Genomic DNA, 22,520 nt, shown 5'->3' on the forward strand with positions numbered 1-22,520 from the left:
CTCGGCTCACTGCAACCTCTGCCTCCCGGGTTCAAGCAATTCTCCTGCCTCAGCCTCTCAAGTAGCTGGGATTACAGATGTGCACTACCATGCCCGGCTAATTTTGGCATTTTTAGTAGAGACAGGGTTTCATCATGTTGGCCAGGCTGGTCTCAAACTCCTGACCTCAAGTGATCTACCCGCCTTGGCCTCCCAGCGTGCTGGGATTACAGGCTTGAGTCGCCAAACCTGGTCTAATGTTTCTTTTAATTAATTTAAATCTAAATTTAGTTAGCCACGAGTGGCCAGTGGCTACGATATTGTGCCATCTCTAGTCCACTCTGTTCTGCAAGTCTACCTAAAATAGTCCTACGACCAACCTGAACATTCCCCTCTGTGACAAGGAAGGCCTCCCTAAAACCTAGCCACATCCTCATGTCTCCTACCCACCTGGCTGCCAAGACAAACCAGCCTTTCCAAAGTGGTTATGAGCTCTTCTTTACTTTCAAGAGGAAGGAAGGACAGAGAATGATGCCAATGAAATCTGTTGAGAGTTTATCATACATCTTGGCACTTGGCACATGTGATGACATGGGATTGTCACACCTCCTGTCTGTAATGAGGGTGATTATTCCCATTTTACGGATAGGAAAACCGAGGCTTCGAGAGGGTAAATAACCTCTTCAAGGGCTGAGATGTGAACCCACCTTGGAATGATTCCACCTCATCTTGCAATCTCCCTCAATCAAACCTTCAGCCTCCCATTTCCTTTTTTTTTCTTGAGACAGAGTCTTATTCTGTTACCCAGGCTGGAGTGCAGTGGTACAGTCTTGGCTCACTGCACCTCCACCTCCTGGATTCAAGCAATTCCTCTGCCCCAGCCTCCCCAGTAGCTGGGATTACAGATGCGCACCACCACCCTTGGCTACTTTTTGTATTTTTAGTAGAGACGGCATTTCACCATGTTGGCCAGCGTGGTCTCGAACTTCTGACCTCAGGTGATCCGCCCACCTCGGCCTCCCAAAGTGCTGGGAGTATAGGCATGAGCCACTGTGCCCAGCCCTCCCAACACATTTCTAATGCCTACTTTCCTTATGAGGCCAGGGGCAGGTACCTGGCTGCCTGCAATACTCACATATATTAGCCCTGAGAAGTACCGCTCCCTCAGGTTGTGTAGCACGGAGGCTTCGTTGAGGCATGTCAGCTCCGCCATGTCCTCCACCTTGGAGAACTTGGGTGGGTTCATCTTCTGGATGTCATCTTTCCCAACCGTGACCTTCTTGCCATTCTCCACCAGCTCCACAACCACCTCATCCCCCTTCTCCTCCTTAATGCTGGCTGCCTCGAAGCCCTGCTTCTCCGAGGCGACCCAGACGAGCCTCTTGGCGGCCCAGTCAGCCTGGGCCACTGGGCTGTTGATGAAGTTTTTGTCCACAAAGAGGAACTTCTCATCGTCACTGAGTTGGCCCTTCTGCGCCATGGTGCCTTGTTGGTCCCCTGTGGAATAAGGTAACAGGGTCAGAATCAGACCACAACCAAGCCCGGAAGACAGACCGACCACTCACCTTGCCCTGTCTAGGAACTCGGTCTGCAGAGACATCCCACCAAGTACAAAGACCTGCAGTATTGTGTATGTGGTCAAAGAACAGAGACCACCCAAAGGCCCTTCAGAAAGGGATGTGTGTCATCGCCTAAAATACCAAAAGTCAGACAACCCAAATGTCCACCAACATAGAGCTGGATACATAAGCCATGCTATTTCCACACTGTGAAATTCTACCCAGTGCTCAGGAGGCAGGAAGTAGGGCTGGACAAGGTGGCTCACACCTGTAAACCCAACACTGTGGGAGGCCGAGGTGGGCGAATCACTTGAGGCCAGGAGTTCAAGACCAGCCTGGCCAACATGGTGAAACCCCGTCTCTATTGAAAATACAAAAATTAGCCAGGTGTGGTGGTGTGCACCCGTAATCCCAGCCACTTGGGAGGCTCAGGCAGAAGTGCTCAAACCCGGGAGGCAGAGGTTGCAGTGAGCCAAGATAGTGCCACTGCACTCCAGCCTGGGTGACAGAGCCAGACTCCATCTCAAAAAAAAAAAAAAAAAAAAAAAAAAAGAAGCCGGAAGTAAGTCTACACATGCTAATATGGGAAGATGGTCAAGTCTAACTGTGCGCTACAAAATAAGAGTCCTCATACGATTAAACATAGAATTACCCAGATTCCTTGAGCCCAGGAGTTGGAGACCAGCCTAAGCAACATGGCAAAACCTTGTCTCTACAAAAAATACAAAAAATTAGCCAGGCATGGTAGCGCACACCTGTAGTCTCAGCTACTTCGGAGGCTGAGGTGGGAGAATCACCTGAGCCTGAGAGGTCAAGATTGCAGTGAGCCAAGATCAAGCCACCACACTCCAGCCTGGGTGACAGAGTGAGACTCTGCCTTAAAAACAAACAAACAAACAAACAACCCAATGTATATAACTGGAAACTCAGGAAAAGGAAAAAAATTATGCAATAAAATAAATGAGTCTCAAAAGCATCATGCTCAGTGAAACAAACCAGAAAGGCCACATGCTCTATTATTCCTTCAATACAAAAAACTATTAGGCTGGTGCAAAAGTAAGTGTGGTTATTGAGATTGAAAGTAATGGCGGCCGGGCGCGGTGGCTCACACCTGTAATCTCAGCACCTTGGGAGGCTGAGGTGAGTGGATCACCTGAGGTCAGGAGTTCAAGACCAGCCTGGGCAACATGGGGAAACCCCCGTCTCTACTAAAAATACAAATATTAACACACCTGTAGTCCCAGCTACTCAGGAGGCTGAGGCAAGAGGATTGCTTGAACCCAGGAGGCGGAGGTTGCAGTGAGCTGAGATAGCGCCACTGCACTCCAGCCTCGGCGACAGAGCGAGACTCTGTCTTGAAAAAAAAAAAAGTAATGGCAAAATAGAAAAGGCATATCTATGGTGACAGGCAATCAAGAGTTGCCAGAGGAGGCCATGCACGGTGGCTCACACCTGTAATCCCAGCACTTTGGGAGGCCAAGGCAGGGGGATCACTTGAGGTCAGGAGTTTGAAACCAGCCTGCCCAATGTGGTAAAACCCCATCTCTACTAAAAATACAAAAATTAGTCGGGCATGCTGATGCACACCTGTAATCCCAGTTACTCAAAAAGCTGACGCAGGAGAATCACTTGAACCCGGGAGGCAGAGGCTGCAGTGAGCCGAGACTGCACCATTGCACTCCAGCCTGAGTGACAGAGTGAGACTCTGTCTCAAAAAAATTGAAAAAAAGAGTTGCCAGTGGCAAGGAAAGGAATGGATTAGTAAGAGGCACAGAAGAGGTACATAAGAGGTAAGAGGCACCACCTTTCGGGGTGATAAAAGTATTCCCTGTGGTCATGGTGGTGCTTACAAGACTGTATACATTTGTCAAAACTCATTAAGAATGTTCTATCCACTATAGGATGACTAAAGTGAACAATAAAATATTACATCGTTTCCAAGAGCTAGAAGAACAACATTGAATGCTCCCAACACAAAGAAATGATAAATGTCATTATATAAGAAGTAGCAAAATAAAAGTAATGGTAAATGCTTGAGATGATGGATATGCTAATTATCCTGATCTTATGTCCCCACACATTATATGTATTAATATCAAAACATTACTAACAGCTGGACTCAGTGGCTCACACCTGTAATCCCAGCACTGTGGGAAGCTGAGACAGGAGGATCCCTTGAGGCCAGGAGTTTAAGACCAACCGGGGCAACATAAGAAGCCACTGTCTCTGTAAAAAAATTAAAAATTAGCCTGGCACGGTGGTGCATGCCTATGGTTCCAGCTACTCAGGAGGCTAAGACGGGAAGACGGCTAGAGCCCAGGAGGTCAAGGCTGCAGTGAGCTGTAATCATGCCACTGCACTCTAGCCTGGGCCACAGAGCGAGACCCTGTCTCAAAACCAACCAACCAAACAACTAAAAAAATCATTATGGACTCCATGAACATGTATGATTATTTGTCAATTAAGAAATAAATTTTTTAAGTTGAAAAAACTCAAGCTGTACACTTAAAAAAACGTGAATTTGTTTTAAATCGCTGAGTTTTACTTTATATAGATTATACCTCAATAAAGCTGATTAAAATATTTGTCATAAAGTATTTGTCTTCATTTTATATGTTTGTGTGTACATTTCTAAAAATCTAGAAAACTGCATACCAAAATATTATACTAGGGTTCTATCTGGTCAAATACGAGACAGTGTGAGTACCAATAAGAAAAATAATTATATATCCATCACCCTAAAACCCCAAAAAGGGTTGAAAGACAAATATATTTAAGTGCATTTGTTCAAAATGATTTTTGTTGTTGTTGTTTGAGATGGAGTCTTGCTCTGTTGCCTACGCTGGAGTGCAGTGGTGCAATCTTGGCTCACTGCAACCTCTGCCTCTGGGTTCAAGCGATTCTCCTGCCTTAGCTTCCCGAGGCGTCCCTCCCTCCACGCACCCACAGCCATGGCAGCGTCCTCGGGCAGCATGAAGCAGAGCAGAAGGCAGAGGTGAAGGTGGAGCCCGCCCCCGCCCCGCCCCGCCGCGCCCCATCCCATCCCCTCCCCTCCCCACCCCCGCCCACCTACTGAGAGCTTGAAGACCGCCGCGCTCTGATAAATGACGTTGAAGACCACGTTCTGGAAGGTCAGGGACTGCTTGTCGTTGATGGTCCACCGGAAGACCATGTCCGAGCCGGCCTCCACCACGGGGCTGTACCTCTGCGGGGGGACTGGTGTCAGCCTGGGCTCTGTGGGGGACTCTGCCCTTAGCCTGTCGCCTCCTGGACACACCTCCCGTCAGGCTGGAGAGTCCCACGCGGGGCACAGAGGAGAGGAGGTGCCCGGGGCTCTGCATGCCATGGGAGCCAAGCCCGGGATGGGACACTGACTGTCCGGCTCTCCAGCCAGCCATGTAGTACTACTAATGCCTCAACCTCTCTGTGCCTCAGTTTCCCCATCTGTAAAGCAAACCTAGAACCAGCTACAAAGAGTCCACCTCCCTCTGAGTCTTCTCAGACCCTCCCGGGGCTCCTGCCCCAGCTCCTCAGCCAGAGAGCTCGGAGCAGTGAGGGGAGGCACACGGGCCTCACAGGGACAGCACCTATACTGGCTTACGGAACCCAGGACAGGCTGCACAGGTCACGCCATTTCTGATGGCCCCTCCCAAGGCCCCTGGTGAAGGGGCAGGTACCCGCAAGACGGAGACAGCCCTGTCCCCCCATGTACCCAGCATGGTGGCACCGCGGGCAGCCCGCAGTTTCCCGTCAGGGGTTCAGACTCCACCTCAAAAGCCACTCGCTTTAGCCAGGCGAGAACACAGCAGAGGGCGAGAGACTCACAGGGGCTCGTGTGAGGTCAGGGAGCGGAGTTTTAAATTCATCTCGTGAAATGAGACAGTGGAATGAGTTAGCGGAGCCGCTGTCAGAGCCGTGACTTTCCAGGAATTTAAAGCCCACCAGGCAGCCTGAGGAGCCAACCAGCAGGACCTGCCCGGGGCCGACGTCCCCAGTAACTGGGCTGCTGCCCTCACTGCGAAGCCAGGCCTCACGCCCTGTGTGAGCACCCTGTCTGCAGGCACCTGCCTGGAGGCTGGTGGTGGAGCCTCGGCCATACTCACCACTAGGACTCCCTGCAGTACACGGGCCTCGGGGCTGGGCGTGGCGCGGAGGCCACAGATGGGCTCCTCCGCCGTCACCCGCAGGCTGAGGTTGGCCCGGCTGGCGCTGTTTTCCCCCACAACGTCCATATCACGTGCTCCCCCTCACTGAGCCACGGCAGTGCTACCGCTGAGAACAGGGTATCATTGGTCTCCCAGGGGCAGCCGGGCACGAAGGTGGCCACCAGGGCAGGGCAGGCATTCTCAAAGTGGGCGCTGACACTGCCCCCAGGCCAGCGAGCCGTGGCCGTGGTGTTGGCACCAGAGTCCACCTGCAGCACCAAGGCTGAGCCGTCGGTGGGCACGTAGAGGCGGCCGTCGCGGGGGGGGCAGGGTAGATGACCCGCAGCCCAGCCACTGGGGAGACCACGTCAAAGCTGCAGGACAGGTTGTGCCTGGACACGCCATTGCCCACCTCTGCCCGGACCTCATAGCGCCCAGGCAGCCGCAGCCCAGGGTTGGGCCTCAGGCCCAGCAGCACGGTGAGCTGTTCCGTGGCTGCAAGCAGCCGCAGGGCACAGGCAGGGCAGGCCCAAGTGCCCTCCAGCTGGGCTGGCAAGTGGGGCAGCCATGACGAGGCGTTGGCGGAGAGGTACGGGGCCTGGGGACCAGGGTGGCCGGGAGCCGGCGAGCAGTGCAGGAGGGCGCCAGGGCCAGCGTCGTGCTGCAAGCCAACGAGGTCACCAGGGAGCATGAGGACATCCTGGCCGTGGAGGGTGACCTGTGGAGAGGGAGGCAGGGCTGCATCACGTCCTCACGGTCATGGCCCGTGGACCCCTGCACGACGGATGAGGGTGGACACGCAGGGCTCCCCGCTTCGTCAGCCACACCTCAGGGAGCCTCCCCACAGTGCTCCTGACAAGGACAGGCAGGACAGTTGCAGACAGGGGGACACACGGGGAGAGGACACAGGCCAAGACCTGGCAGACAGGAAGGAGCGGCTGTGCTGGGAGAGAGGAAGAGGAGGCACAGCTCGTGCCAAGGGCCCAGGCGAGAGCTTCTCCCACTGGGAGAGGGGCAAGGGCACTGCAGAGGTCGGAGGTTGGAGGTCGGAGGTCAGAGGTGGCAAGGACGTGGGAGGGGCCTGCAGGCTGGGTGTGTCTGGTGAGCAGACCCAGACCTTGGGCAGCAGACAGGAAGGTGGCTTGAGGTGATGCAGGGAACAGACCCAGGTCAGGGCCACACACCGAGCACTGCGCGGGGGGCCCCGTGGGAACGGAGAAGAGGAACTCTCTCCATAGCACATAGGGGGCCCCGGGTAGCCCTGGCCCTGACGTGCAGCCACTGGCGCAGGCCTGGGGGTGGCAGGAGGCGTCCAGCGGCAAGCAGATGTCGGCTCCAGGGCTCCAGGGCACCAGCGTCCCCCTGGCATGCACGCGGGGGCCAGCTGGGTCCTGTTGTCCGGGGACCTGCTCTCAGGCTCGCTGCCGTTCTCCGGGGTCCCTGCGAGGAGGGGAGGGTGTTGGGGCCCTGATTCGCCCACGGGCCACCGTCAGAGATGCCCAACTGCCTGCACCAGCAAGCCTGGCCTTGCTGTGAGGACAGGTCTCCCCGCCCGGGCAGCACTCCCAGCCCAGTGCTGCGTCCCTGTCTCTGGCCAGCCAACTGACCCAGGCCGGCCCCCAGGCAGGCCCCACCCAATCCACCCCCAGGACACCTGGAATGAGCTGGTGTCTCTGGAACCCCTGGCTCTGTCCACCTAAGACTGGGTCTGCAGAACCGTGAGCCAAGTAAACCTCTTTTCTTCAACCGGGTGCGGTGGCTCACACCTGTAATCCGAACATTTTGGGAGGCCGAGGCGGGCGGATCACGAGGTCAGGAGACTGAGACCATCCTGGCTAACGGCGAAACCCCGTCTCTACTAAAAATACAAAAAATTTGCCGGGCATGGCCTGTAGTCCCAGCTACTTGGGAGGGTTAGGCAGGAGAATCACTTGAACCCAGGAGGCAGACATTGCAGTGAGCCGAGATCAACCCACACTCCAGCCTGGGTGACAGAGCAAGACTCTGTATCAAAACAAACAAACAAACAAACAAACAAACAAACAAACAAACATTCTTTTCTTCATAAATTACCCAGTCTCAGGTGTTTCTTTATAGCAATCCAAAAACAACCTAATATACCAGCCTAGTCCTTTATAAATACCATGCTTTTAGATACATACATTTGTAAATGTACCTATCCATTACATAGCAGTAATATTTTAAAGTTTTATCTCCATTATATCTATCTATCTATCTATCTATCTATCTATCTATCTATCTACCTACCTATCTATCTATATAGATACACACACACACACACACACATAAATAGACATATATCTACATATCTATACATAGACAGGTAGTTTTTTTTTTTTTAAGAGACAGGAGTTGGACCAGCCTGTCCAATATGGTGAAACCCCGTCTCTACTAAAAAATACAAAAATTCACCGGGCCTGGTAGCACACACCTGTAGTTCCAGGTACTCGGGAGGCTGAGGCAGGAGAACTGCTTGAACCCGGGAGGCGGAGGATGCAGTGAGCTGAGATCACAATAGAGTGAGACTCCGTCTCAAAAAAAAAAAAAAAAAAAAAAAAAAGGAAAGAAAAAAAAAGAGACAGGGGTTGGGTGCAGTGGCTCATGCCTGTAATCCCAGCATTTGGGGAGTCTGAGATAGGTGGATCACCTGAGCCCAGGAGTTCAATACCAGGCTGGGCAACATAGTGGGAGCTCATCTCTATAAATAATAAAAAAATTTAGCTGGGCATGGAGGCATGCACCTGTGGTCCCAGCTACTCGGGAGACTGACGCAGGAAGACTGCTTGAGCCCAGGAGGTGAAAGTTGCAATAAGCCATGATCGCACCACTGCAGTCGAGCCTTTGCAACAGAGCGAGATTCTGTCTCTGGAAAAAGAAAAAAGAGACAGGGTCTCTCTCTGTTGCCCAGACTGGAGTGCAGTGATGCGATCATGGCTCACTAAAGCCCAGAGCACATGGGCTCACATGATCACCCCCTCCCCGACCTCTGCTCAGCCTCAGCTAGGACTACAGACACGTGCCACCATGCATGGCTAATTTTAAAAATTCTTTTCCAGAGATGGGGTCTCCCTGTGTTGCCCAGGCTGGTCTCGAACTCCTAGGCTCAAGTAATCTTGCCTCGGCCTCCCAAAGCACTGAGATTACAGGTGTGAGCCACCTACCCAGCCTATTTTTTAACAAATAATATACTTAATCAGCATATATTTTTAAAGCTTAATACACAGGAAAAAACTGGTGGCAAACAGGACAAAATGTCAACAATTGTTTATTCTCAGTTACAGGAATTATAGATGATTTTTCCAAGTACATGCCTAGTTTAAGTGATTATTTAGTTATGTATTTTCCCTTGTAAGAATCTGTTTAAGCTACAGAAAGAACCTATGTGATTTTTGTGTCCCAGTCACCCAGATGGCACTATTTGGTAAGGGAATTAGATTTCTAGGATAAACAGTTTCTGAGAACTGGGGAAAGGGGAGAAACAGATTTTATGTGATAAATAATAACCACTTACCTGCTATGAGGACAGATGCTGTATACTTATATTTGTTGAATTCTAAATACTCTCAAATTAATTCATTAATTAGAAGGTTTTCATGAGACAATGATGGTCGGGGTTCACGGTCATCATCTAGGGCATTGAAAACTTCAGCTCGGATCCTTGCTTTTAAATGCCCTAATACCCCCTTTTTTTCCAAGGTGTCCTTTAAAACTGTTCGATATAAAATATTAAGGCTTCAGTTACAGAGTAAATTTGTCATTCTTAGGCATACTTTGAAAAGAAATGTTGAAAAGGTAAATGGTACAAAAACAGCTCTCAAGCAGCTCTTAATCTAAACATTGTGACAAATTATTAAACAATTACACTAACTACCACCAGCCATGTTTATACTAAAACATATAGTTCTCATGTTGCAGTGATTTAGTCTTAATATATTTGAGCAAATTCAAGTTTATTCCTACATCATCAGCAATTTAAGGGTTGTAGTCTTAATACAAATTCTTTTTTACTTTATTTATTTATTTATTTTTCTGAGACACAGTCTCGCTCTTTCACCCAGGCTGGAGTGCAGTGGCACGATCTCAGCTCACTGCAACCTCTGCCTCCCAGGTTCAAGCAATTCTCCTGCCTCAGCCTCCGGGGTAGTTGGGACTACAGGCACATGCCACCACGCCCAACTAATTCTTTTTTCTATTTTTAGTAGAGAGGGGGTTTCACTGTATTGGCCAGGATGGTCTCAATCTCCTGACCTCGTGATCCACCCACCTCAGCCTCCCAAAGTGTTGGGATCACAGGCGTCAGCCACCGTGCCCGGCCAATACATAATTCTTTAGTGAGGGGAAAAGGCGGGGGGATAGGATTATAGTTGCTTACTGCGACCTGAACTTAAGCCCCAGTCTCTCATATATTTTCAAGAGTGTCTGCCACTGCATACAGGTTCTGCTTGTCACTAACAACCTCTGGTCTAGAAAGATGATTAAAGAAAACAACTACATTCCATAAAAGAAGTCTGTTGGATTACTGTGTAAAAACCTTGATGGCAGGGCATGGTGGCTCATGCCTGTAACCCAGCACTTTGGGAGGCTGAGGCGGGCGGATCACGAGATCAGCAGATGGAGACCATCCTGGCTAACAAGGTGAAATCCCCCTCTCTACTAAAAAAATACAAAAAATTAGCCAGGTGTGGTGGCACGCACCCGTAGTCCCAGCAACTTGGGAGGCTGAGGCACAAGAATTACTTGAACCTGGGAGGTGGAGGATGCAGTGAGCCGAGATGGTGCCACTGCACTCTAGCCTGGGCGAAAGAGTGACACTCTGTCTAAAACAAACAACCAACCAACCAACCAACCAAAAAAAAAAAACACAAACCTTTGATAATCCACAACCCTTTAGGGAGTGAAAAGGTGTTGGGTTTTTTGTTGTTGTTATTTTGAAACAATCTCGCTCTGTCGCCAGGTTGGAGTGCAGTGGCATGATCTCGGCTCACTGCAATCCCCAGGCTCCCTGGTTCAAGCAATTCTCCTGCCTCAGCCTCCCAAATAGCTGGGATTACAGGTGTGCCACACCACGACCGGCTAATTTTTGTATTTTTAGTAGAGACAGGGTTTCACTATGTTGGCCAGGATGGTCTCCATCTCCTGACCTCGTGATCCACCCGCCTCAGCCTCCCAAAGTACTGGGATTACAGGCATGAGCCACTGCGCCCACTGGCCTCGTTGTTTTAAAGACAACTATGAGTTAATTCCTTAGAACAGCAGGATTCTGAAATTTTAAGCCTGGTTAGAAATCTAGCACGTGACTATATCAATGCCATCTTAAGTAATCAGGGATGTGTATGCAGAATGGAAATCTAACTTACTGATTAGCCGGAGTCACCATGACAAAGCAGTTATGATCATGGGATTTGGCTGTACATACTTAGTATAGATAATGGGGGTCTTAGGACTGAATTGGCACCATGCCTTGTAGTGATCTGCAACTTTTATTTTCAAACAGTTCCTACTGGCTAAATGACAACTTCAGAGAATGAACACATCTCATCCACAGAGTCAAGAACATAGCAAGAGCTCAGTAGGTGTCACCTAGGAGGATTATAATACATTGCTGTACACTACTGGGAAATCAATGTAGTTTAACACTGTTCTGCACCCTGCCAAAGGCACCAAGTTAAGTACACCACAATAACAAAAATCCATAAAGAGAGCCCAGGAGCTTATCCAAGTCAGTATGGACATAAGATCTTTCTAAGCTTCAATAAATAACGTCAACTATAACCCTGGATCATATGACTAAAGAGAATCTTCACTGACTTTTGACGTTTCTTTCCCCTCATTTTTAAAGCATCCCTTCAACCTTCTTGCAGATAGGTTAAGTACAGTTATCACCTGATCAGAGTTTGTAACAGGCCCATAAAAGGAAGGTACAGCCTTATTGTACTCTTAGAATCATAACTGAACCCCTATTCTCTAATTCCATCTTTGGAAATTGGATGGAGAGATTCTGTCACTGGCAAGGATCCTGTCCCAATTACTCTGTATTGCACACAGGACAGCCTCAAACTGGACAGAGAAACGAGAATTAGTGACAGTGGAATGAGGAAAGCTAGCATGTCTCATCAGCACCTCAGTGGTGGATTACCAACCCATGCCTCAGTTGCCTTCTCTAAAATAATGAGCTCTACCTCTCAGAGATAGAACCAAGTAAGAAGGAAAAACATGATCGTGCTTAAAAAAGGTAAAAGCCCATAAAATGTAAGGTAACTGGCTGGCAAACAAGTTTTCACCGGGTTTCTTTTGGAGGTCCATAGCATTTTACCTTTCCCTCTATTATGCTTAGAACACTGGGCCATCAAAACTTCTTCGGAAAGGTCTTAACCTCGCTTATATTTCAAGAGTACCTTTTTTATTTTATTTTTTAATTTGTATTTTTTTTGATACAAGGTCTCATTTTGTTACCCAGGCTGGAGTGCAGTGGCACCACTGTAGCTCACTGTCACCTCTATCTCCTGGGCTCAAGCGATCTTCCTGTTTCAGCCTGTGGGGTAGCTGAAACTACAGGCACAGGCCACTATGCCCGGCTCTTTTTTTTTTATTTTTATTTTTAAAATAAAGATGGGGTCTCACTATGTTGGCCAGGCTGGTCTTAAACTTCTGGGCTCAAGCGATCCTCCCAAAGTGTTAGGATTACAGGCATGAGCCACTGTGGTTGGCCCATTCCAAGTGTACCTTTAAATCCTCTGAAAATGTATGCAATATTACATGTGATGTGTATTTCCCTGGGAACAGGATCTGCAGATTCATGTGAAGTCTGTTCTTGTGGACAGATGCATGCCTGTTCTGTTTTATGATTGTTCACCAGCCCTGTGCCCCAAATACACACTTTTATACACGTCTCCTCCCTAAAATCTCTAAGAATTACTAGTTTAAACCCTGGGTTCCCTGCAAACTGGAACTGGTTTTATTTATTGGACAGCAATATTGCTCAGTGATTAAGACCTGGCGCTCCAGTGCGTCACAACTAGGTTCCCATGCTGTCTCTTTCCAGTGAAATCACTTTGAGCTATTTCACTTCTCAGTACCTCGTTTCCCAATCTATGAAATGGGCATAGGGTTGTTACAATCAGGTAACACACAGGCTGAGTTGAGTAGTGCCTGACACATGAGGCTCAATGATAACTATTATTACTATTACTTGTCTGGACATTTGCTTCAAAGTAAACAGTGTACAAATGTCATTAATGACACACATAACTAGCTTAGAGTATCTTTTCCTGAAAAGACAGGAGAACGGCCAGGCCAGCAAACTTTTTACCTCTAGCTTCTTCCGATGAAAAAGGGGCCAGGCGCTCACGCCTGTAATCCCAGCACTTTGAGGGGGCCAAGGCAGGAGGATAGCTTGAGACCAGGAGTTCGACAGTAAGACCCCGTGCCTACAAAAAATAGAAAAATTAGCCGGGCGTGGTGAAGAGCCCCTGTATTCCCACCTGCTCTGGAAGCTGAGGTGGGAGGATAGCTGGAGTCCCGGAGTTCGAAGCTGCAGTGAGCTGTGATCGCGCTACTGCACTCCAGCCTGGGCGACAGAGAGACCCTCTTTAAAAAAAAAAAAAAAAAGCAGGGAGGGGAGGGCTACTTAACAGGTTGTTGTAAGGACCCAACGAGACAACCAAGCAAATTGTTTAGGGCAGTGCCTAACCCAATAGGGGTTGTGGAAACTGTAGTCATCAGCCCGGAGTGCCAAGCCTGGTCCGAGTCCTCCAGCCCCTGGCAGGGTCCAAGAAGATGCGCCAGGGGCCCAAGATGCAGGCCTGTAGGCCTCTTAGGTGCCTGAAGATTACGCAACTCCTCCTTTAGCTCCAAACTGGCTTAAAACTCGCCAGTGGGCAACCTCTTCCCCATAAGAGCTCCCCGCGCACGGGCCGAGACAGCAGCCAGACGCTCCCCGCAGGCCCTCACACCGAAGAATGACGCCTGTAAAAGCCAACCCATGTGTTCCGCGCGCTCTCCTCCCATCCCATCCTTTCCACAAGATGACGGCCCGACGCTTCCCATGTGGAGGCCTCCCTGCTCGCACTCACCAGCCTTCAACTCCGCCACAGTCGCCATTTTTCAACGGCCGCCAGGCCCTGCGCACGCGCAGCTCCGCCCCACTCACTCTGCGGCGAGGTCTGTAGCCAATAGGCGCACAGCTCTCGCCCCGCCTACTTCCGCCCCTCTCAGTTTACGAGCTCTGCGGTTGAGTGGGTGGTGAATGTCGACCAGAGACTCCACCAATCAGCTAGCGCTCTCGGAGGGCCCAGTTGAGTGAGACGGGAGGGAGGGCGGGGACTGAGGCAGTTGAGAGCCCTGTGGGGTGCTGCTGGCACCTTAGTGCTTAACTTTAGCCAGCTGGGCGACAGAGTGAGACTCCGTCTCAAAAAAAAAAAAAAAAAAAAAAAAAAGAAAAGTACACCTAAGAGCTGCCAGGGCACGGTGGTTTACGCCTGGAATCCCAGCACTTTGGGAGACTGAGGTAAGGGGTTCGAGAACAGCCTGGCCAGCCTGGTGAAACCCCGTCTCTACTAAAAAAAAAAAGTACAAAAATTAGCCGGGCGTGGTAGCAGGCGCCTGTAATCCCAGCTACTTGGGAGGCTGAGGCACAAGAATCGCTTGAACCTGGGAGGCAGAGGTTGCAGTGAGATGAGATCGCGCCACTGCACTCCCACCTGGACGACAGAGCAAGACACCACCTCAAACAAACAAACAAACAAACAAAAACCACCTAAGAGCAAGGAAACCTCTTTCCCAGGAACTTCCAGCATACTTTTGGTTCCATGCCTATTGTTTTTAAAACTGATACATTGGCCAGGTGCGGTGGCTCATCCCTGTAATCCCAGCACTTTGGGAGGCCGAGGAGGGAGGATTGCTTAAGCTCGTGAGTTTGAGATCAGCCTGGGCAATGCAAGACTCCATCTCTCCAAAATAAATACAAAAAATTAGCCCGGCATGGTGGTGCATGCCTGTAGTCCCAGTTACGCCAGAGGCCGAGGATAGAGGATTGCTTGAGCTCAGGAGTTCTAGACCAAGCTGGGCAACATGAGACGCATTTCTACAAAAAAAAAAAAAAAAAAAAAAAAAAAATTAGCCAGATATAATGGTGCATGCCAGCTACTCGAGAGGCTGAGGAGAGAGGATCACTTGAGCCTGGACGGCTGATTGTACCACTGCACTCCACTCTGGGCGACAGAGTGAGTCCCTTTCTCAAAAAAAAAAAAAAAGAAAAGAAAAAGAGAGAAAGAAAAATTGATATATCACAATTATGGGGAGGGATGTGATATTTTGATACACATATACAATGTGTAATTATCAAGTCAAGGCAATTGGGATAAACATCACCTCAAACATTCTTTGTGTTGGAAGCATTACAAGTATTCTAGTTATTTTGAAATATACAATCAATAATTGTTAACTATTTTTTTTAAAGGGAGGGGGAACAGCCTGGGCAGCATAGGGAGAACCTGTCTTTAAAAACGAGCAAACAAGGCCGGATGCGGTGGTTCACGCTTGTAATCCCAGCACTTTGGGAGGCCTGAGGCGGGCAGATCACAAGGTCAGGAATTCGAGACCAGCCTGGCCAACACAGTGAAACCCCATCTCTACTAAAAATACAAAAATTAGCCAGGCGTGGTGGCAGAGGCCTGTAATCCCAGCTATTCGCAAGGCTGAGGCAGGAAAATTGCTTGAACCCAGGAGGCAGAGGTTGCAGTGAGCCAGGGGTGCAGAGGTTGCACTCCAGCCTGGGGAACAGAGTAAGACTCCGACTCAAAACAAAACAAAAGAAAAGAGCAAACAGCCAGGCACGGTGGCTCACGCTTGTAATCCCAGCACTTTGGGAGGCCGAGGCGGGCGGATCACCTGAGGTCAGGAGTTTGAGACCAGACTGGCCGACATGGTGAAACCCCATTTCTACCAAAAATGCAAAAATTAGCTGGGCATGGTGGCAGGCATCTGTAATCCCAGCTACTTGGGAGGCTGAGGCAGGAGAATCGTTTGAACCTGGGAGGTGGAGGTTGCAGTGAGCCGAGAATGCGCCACTCCACTCCAACCTGGGCGACAGAGAAAGACTCTGTCTCACAAACAAAAAAAAAACATGTACTAATGACCAGGCACAGCAGTTCATGCCTGTAATCCCAGCACTTTGAGAGGCTGAAGCAAGAGGATCAGTTGAAGCCAGGAGTTTGAGACCAGCCAAACCAACAAATCAAGAACCCATGTCTTTAAAAAAAAAAAAAAAGTAGCTGGGCATGGTGGCACACGCCTGTATTCCTAGCTGCTCAGGAGGCTGAGGCAGGTGGATTGCTTGAGTCCAGGAGTTCAAGGCTGTAGTGAGCTATGACTGCACCAGTGGACTCCAGCCTGGGCAGCAGAGCAAGACCCCATCTCTGAAAAAATAAATACCTTTATACATACATTAAAAACATGCACTGACATTGAGTAACACACTGAATTGCTGGGGATATGTCGAAACAGGCACGGCCATACATAGTTGGTAGGTAGGCAATCAACACCACCATCCAGAAGGCAGTTTGTCAATATCCAATCAGATTTTCACACCCTTTGACTCATCAAACCTACTTCTAAGAATATATCTTACAGATATAATCACACCTACTTACAAAGGATATAAGTATAAGAATATTCATTCACTGTTGATAGTAGAAAAAACTATGCACACCTTTCAGAAAGGCTAAAATAAAGACTACTGACAATACTGTTGGCAAACACACATATACTGCTGGTGGGAAGACAAAGTGGTATAGTCACTTTGGAAAGCAGTTTGGCAATTGCTTATTAAGTCATAGGTACACTCGGCCCAGTAATCCCAAAACTAGGTGTTTGCCCAAGTGAAGTAAAAACTTGTAGGCCGGGCACGGTGGCTCACGTCTGTAATCCCAGCACTTTGGGGGGCCAAGGCGCGTGGATCATTTGAGGTCAGGAGTTTGAGATCAGCCTGAGCAACATGGTGAAACCCCGTCTCTACTAAAAATATAAAAATTAGCCAGGCATGATGGAGCATGCCTATAATCCCAGCTACCCAGGAAAATTAGCCAGGTGTGGTGGCACATGCCTGTAATCCCAGCTACCCAGGAGGCTGAGGCAGGAGAATCACTTGAACCCGGGCAGCGGAGGTTGCAGTGAGCCAAGATCGTTTCACTGCACTCCAGCCTGGGCAACAAGAGCTAAAGTCCATCTCACACACACAAAAAAAGAACTTGTAGCCAGGCACAGTGGCTTATGCCTATAATCCCCACAGTTTATGAGGCCAAAGCGGGATGAATGCTTGAACCCAGAAGTTTGAGACCGGCCTGGGCAACATGGTGAAACCCCATCTCTACACACAAAAAAAAAAATTACAAAAATTAGACAGGCATGGTGGAGTGAACATGTAGTCCCAGCTACTCCAGAGGCTAAGGTGAGAAGACCTGCAGAGCCTGGGAGGTCCAGGTTGCAGTGAGTAGTGATCACACCACTGCACTCCAGTCTGGGCAACATAGTGAAACTGTGTTTCAAAAAAATAAAAAATGTCCTCTGGTGAGGACTCGGTGATTGAGGGTCGGTGTTCAATGGAGACTTACTTTTTTTTTTCTTTTTGAGACAGTCTCTGTTGCCCAGGCTGGAATGCAATAGCACCATGATAGCTCACTACAGCCTCGACCTCCAGGCTGAACTGATCCTTCAGCCTCCCGAGTAGCTGGGACCACAGGCACGTGCCGCCACGCCCAGCTATTTTTATTTTTTGTAGAGATGGGGTCTCACCATGTTGCTCAAGCTGATCTCAAATTCTTGGGCTCAAGCAATCCTCCTGCCTCAAACTCCCAAAGGCCTGGGGTTGCAGGCATAAAACACCACACCCAGCCTTACTTTTGTCCATAGACTTATTTTAATTTATTAATTTATTTATTTATTTGAGACTGAGTCTTGCTCTATTGTCCAGGCTGGAGTGCAGTGGCACAATCTGGGCTCATTGCAACCTCCGCCTCCCAGGTTCAAGCAATTCTAGTGCCTCAGCCTCCTGAGTAGCTGGGATTACAGGTGCACACCATCATGCCTGGCTAATTTTTGTATTTTTAGTAGAGACAGGGTTTCACCATGTTGGCCAGGCTGGTTTTGAACTCCTGACCTCAAGTGATCCTCCTGTCTCGGCCTCCCAAAGTGCTGGGATTACAGGTGTGGGCCACCGTGCCCAGCCTAATTTAAAATTTTAACTATGTACATGCATTACTGTGCGCAACCAGCTGTGGGCAAGTACAGCCCAATAACCCCTCCTCTTCACTGTCTTGAGTATCTCTTGCTCGTTGTTGAGGGCCCGTCTAGCGCCATGCCCCATAGGCTGCCTATAGGAGTCCTTTTGACCCTTCAGGCACCCACACAATTCTGGAAATGTGGCTGGACCAACAAATAGTGGGAGCGAGTGGTAATCCATGTGTGAGATGCGAGAGGTGCACATTTTTTTCTCTCTTTTTTTTTTCCGTAGAAATATAAAATGTTTGTAGAAATGTAAAATCTTTTGTTTTTCTTTTTTTTTTTATTTTTCCAGACAGGGGTTAACTCTGTCACCCAAGTTGGGCTGCAGTGGTGCAGTCACAGCTCACTGCAGCCTCAACATCCCAGTCTAAGGGATCCTCCCACATCAGCCTCCTGAGTAGCTGGGACTACAGCTGTGCGTCATCACACCTGGCTACTTCTTTTATTTTCTGTAGAAGCAGAGTCTCGCTATGTTGCCCAGGCTAGTCTTGAACTCCTGGTCTCAAATTCTCCCACCTCAGCCTCCCAAAGTGCTGGGATTACAGGCATGAGGCACTATGCCCAGCCTGTAATCTTATTAGAGCACAGCCATGCCCTCCACTTTTTTTTTTTTTGAGACAGGTTCTCACTCTCACCCAGGCTGGAGTGCAGTGGCGTGATAAGGGCTCACTGCAGCTTCAACCTTCCCTGGCTCAGGCGATCCTCCCATCTCATCCTCCCAAGTAGCTGGGACTACCTGTGCATGCCACCATGCCCAGCTAATTTTTTGTATTTTTTGCAGAGATAGGGTTTCACCATGTTGCTCAGACTGGTCTTGAACTCCTAGATTCAAGCATTCTACCCACCTCAGCCTCCCAAAGTGCTGGGATGAATTACAGGCGTGAGCCACCGCATCTGGCCGCCTGCCTGTTTCTTAATGCATTGTCTATGGGCACTTTTACATGGCAACAGAGGAATTGAGAAGCTGCAACAGAACTCACTTAAAATATTTCACCCGGCACTTGAAGAAAACATTTGTCCACTCTTGAATTCTTTTTCATACTTTTTCTAGGCCACAGGTATATTATTAACAGATTAACCATTATTTTTTTTTTCAGCTATAGCCAATAATAATAAAAAAGAGCAACTCACATTGATGGTGCCCTTATTGTGTGTGTGTCGTTTCATGGCATCCTGAAGACAGCTGAGAGACAGATGTGATCATGCCTGTTTTACAGATGGAAACTGAGGTTTGGAGGGTTGAAGTTGCTTCTGAGTAAATGGCTGAGTCAGTGCAACTTGACCCCAGTTCTGCTCCACTCACCCAACGTTGCTCAGCCGTTTTCAGTTGTTTCAGTTTCACTGCAGACACTTCTCTGTCCTCCCCCTGCCCTCCTTCTCTCCCCCAAACTCTCTCTCTTCCTTCTCCTCCTTTCTCTTCTTCTGCTCCCCAATCCCCCTCCTCCTCTTTCATCTTCTTCCCCCTCCTCCTTCCTCCACCCAGCCCTCCTCCTCCTCCCTCTTCCCAGCCCTCCTCCTCCTCCTCCACCTCCTCCCCTTCTATCTCCTCCCCCTCCTCCTCTTTCTTCTCCCTCGCCCTCCTCTCTTCTTTTCTCTCCCCCAGCCCCCTCTCTACTGGGCCTTTGCATGTGCCCATCCCCCAGCCTGGAAACTTCCTCCTGTTCTGGTTAATTTCTGCTCATTCTCCAGGTCTCAGTCTACCTTTTTGTTGTCGTTGTTGTTGTTGTTGAGACGGAGCCTCGCTCTGTTGCCCAGGCTGGAGTGCAGTGGTGCGATCTCGGCTCACCGCAAGCCCCGCCTCCCAGGTTCACGCCATTCTCCTGCCTCAGCCTCCCGAGTAGCTGGGACTACAGGTGTGTGCCACTGCACCTAGCTAATTTTTCGTATTTTTAGTAGAGATGCGGTTTCACCATGTTGGCCAGGCTGGTCTCAAACTCCTGGGCTCAAGCGATCCACTTGCCTCAGCCTCCCAAAGTGCTGGGATTACAGGCATGAGCCACCGTGCCTGGTCTCCAGGTCTGTTTAAATGTCATTTCTTCCTAAAGCTTTCCTGGCTAATTCGATTGTTCTTCTCAAATGTATCTTGGGGGGTGGAAAGTCTGAGAAGAGGGAGGGGCATAGAGATAAAGGAAGCTTCCAACAGAGGTGCATCACCAATGCCCTTCTCCCAGGTCCGAGGTCATACCCCTGGCTCGAGGGGAGGCCGCTTCCGATGCCTGGTCCATGCTGGGGTATCAAGTTCCAGCCCTCTCACCCCAGTTTGGGACAATTCTGTAGGATCGCCTCAATGGCAGAGCTTGCTGAGGGAGTAAGCTGAGGCCTTTGTAGGCCACAAGTTTGAGACCTGCCTGAGCATCATAGTAGGACCTTGTTTCTATGAAAACATTTTTTTTAAAAAATGAAACTTCCCACAGGACAATTTTTTTTTTTTTTTGAGACGGAGTCTCACTCTGTCACCCAGGCTGGAGTGCAATGGTGCAATCTCAGCTCACTGCCACCTCCGCCTCCCAGGTTCAAGTGATTCTCATCTCAGCCTCTCGAGTAGCTGAGATTACAGGAGCCCACCACCATGCCTGGCTAATTTTTATATATTTTAGTAGAGATGGGGTCTCGCCATGTTGGCCAGGCTGGTCTTGAACTCCTGACTTCAAGTGATCCGCTCATCTCTGCCTCCCAAAGTGCTGGGATTACAGCCATGAGCCACAGCGCCCGGCTTCCCCATGACAATTTTAAACATGAGAACTATGTACATGCCACAGTCTGGAACTTGGGATCTCAAATAATCTTGGATTCCTTGTTCTTAGTCCCCATACAGAAGGGAGGAGGGCTGGCCTTTGGACTCCCCCAAATCTGGGTTCGAATCCCAGCTCCACCACTGCAAGTCTGGTTGCTCTGGACCAGTTACTTAATGTTCTCTAAATGTCAGTTACATCCATGAGATAAGCTACCTTGCGGGACTTCATTCAGTCCTTCTTCAAATATCTGTAGAATATTTGTAGGCTGAGGCCTTTGCTGGGACCGTGGAGAAGCCCAACTTCCTCCTCCCTTTCCCCCACTTCCTAGGCTTTGATCCAGCCCAGGAGCCTTGATCGAATTGATCTCTCTTTCAAGTCTTCCAGGGAGGCTGTGACTCAATCCTAGAAACCAGGGGCAATTCCAGGCTGCCTATGGTCTACTTGCTCCACTTCCTCAGGTGCTCAAGGGTGACTCATCACTCAGTAAGTTCAGAGCAGAGGGCGTTCTCCTCAATGTGTGCCAGGAGCACAGCAGGAATGTAGGCACCCTCAGAGCTCCCCAGAATTCCCTGACCCTGGACCACACTGTGGCATTGCAGCCTATGTGGGGCTGAGGCTCTGTTTCACATTGGGTGCCCAGTGGACTGCTTTACAGGACAGATGCCTTGTTATCCTGCTCTGCTCCGGTAGAACAAATATTTGTAGAAGGACCGAATGAAGTCCTGCAAGGTAGCTCATCTCACAGACGAAACTGATGTTTAGAGAACATTAAATAACTGGCCCAGAGCAACCAGACTTAAAGTGGTGGAGCTGGGATTTAAACCCAGATTTGGGGGAGTCCAAAGGCCAGCCCTCCTCCCTTCTGTGTGGGGACTGAGAACACGGAATCCATGACCATTTGAGATCCCAAGTTCCAGACTGTGGCATGTGCATCATTCTCATGATTAAAATTGTCACGTGAGAAGTTTCATTAAATTTTTTTTTTTTTTTTTTTTTGTAGAGACAAGGTCTCACTATGTTGTCCAGGCTGGTCTCAAGCTCCTGACCTCAAGCGATCCTCCTGCCTCAGCCTACCAAATTGTTGGGATTGTAGGTGTGAACCACTGCACTCTGCCCAGAGGTTTCAAAGTGGACTTTTTTTCTTTAATTGAGATGGGGTCTCGCTATGTTGCCCAGACTGGTCTCAAACTCCTGAGCTCAAGCGATCCTCCCGCCTTGGCATCCCAAATTGCTGGGCTTACAGGCATGAGCCACTGCACCTGGCCTCAAAGTGGAATGTTCTTAGTTGGGGGAAGGTGCTGGATATTACTGTCAGTCCTTTAGAGGAAGTAAAATAAATCCTCCAGGTACGTTGACATTCTCAGGTCACTTTCAGAGGGATGAGCAATAAATTCATTCAATGCCTTCTTTACTAAAAGCATTAGAGATAAAGAAATTCTGGAAGTAAATCTTGCTGAAATGCATTTTGTCAGGGGAATTCAGTTGAACAAAAACTAAAGGTTGAGTTCAGAAAAGGTAAATGTCTTTTACCAAGATTTAGTTCTTTTCTTCCAGGTAGATATGCCTTTTCTTAGGACCTGGAGTGAGAGGCTGTTGGAAAATAAGGGTTGGGGAAAGCCACAGATGGAATTTTACAAATTGGAGACAGCTACTTAATAGAAATGGCATCTCATCAGACAAGTCAAGGCAACTGTTGAAAATATGACATGTCTCTCTATCAGCCATTCATGGCCCAGGACACTATGGCAACCAAATTCAAACTGCTGGTTCAAAGAGATTAGTCTGAATCCCAAAAGAATCCT

At 49.1% G+C, this 22,520-nt stretch overlaps 2 protein-coding genes and 1 pseudogene across 3 annotated transcripts in view; all 3 read right to left on the bottom strand.

The window, feature by feature from the left end:
- LOC129527341 (myosin-11-like) overlaps positions 1-7,169 on the bottom strand; it is a gene marked incomplete at its 5' end in the record, with an annotated part of 91,335 nt that extends 84,166 nt beyond the window's left edge. Inside the window, 8 exon segments of the mRNA XM_063699801.1 lie at positions 1,115-1,476; positions 3,672-3,764; positions 4,608-4,743; positions 5,642-5,770; positions 5,773-6,006; positions 6,009-6,401; positions 6,868-7,023; positions 7,026-7,169. Coding sequence (XP_063555871.1) covers positions 1,115-1,476; positions 3,672-3,764; positions 4,608-4,743; positions 5,642-5,770; positions 5,773-6,006; positions 6,009-6,401; positions 6,868-7,023; positions 7,026-7,169 — 1,647 coding nt within the window.
- Positions 7,000-19,819, bottom strand: LOC129527641 (centrosomal protein 20-like; annotated as a pseudogene).
- A 186-nt stretch (positions 19,820-20,005) lies between these two features.
- Positions 20,006-22,520, bottom strand: part of LOC129527637 (sorting nexin-29-like) — a 173,974-nt gene continuing 171,459 nt past the window's right edge. Inside the window, exon 15 of one of the 2 annotated variants that reach the window (XM_063699649.1) lies at positions 20,006-20,082. In XM_063699649.1, coding sequence (XP_063555719.1) covers positions 20,006-20,082 — 77 coding nt within the window. The remainder of the gene's footprint in view (positions 20,083-22,520) is intronic. The other variant, XR_008672650.2, reaches the window with a different exon arrangement.

This window comes from Gorilla gorilla, chromosome 18 (genome assembly GCF_029281585.2).
Source record: "Gorilla gorilla gorilla isolate KB3781 chromosome 18, NHGRI_mGorGor1-v2.1_pri, whole genome shotgun sequence".
NCBI classification, from domain to species: domain Eukaryota; kingdom Metazoa; phylum Chordata; class Mammalia; order Primates; family Hominidae; genus Gorilla; species Gorilla gorilla.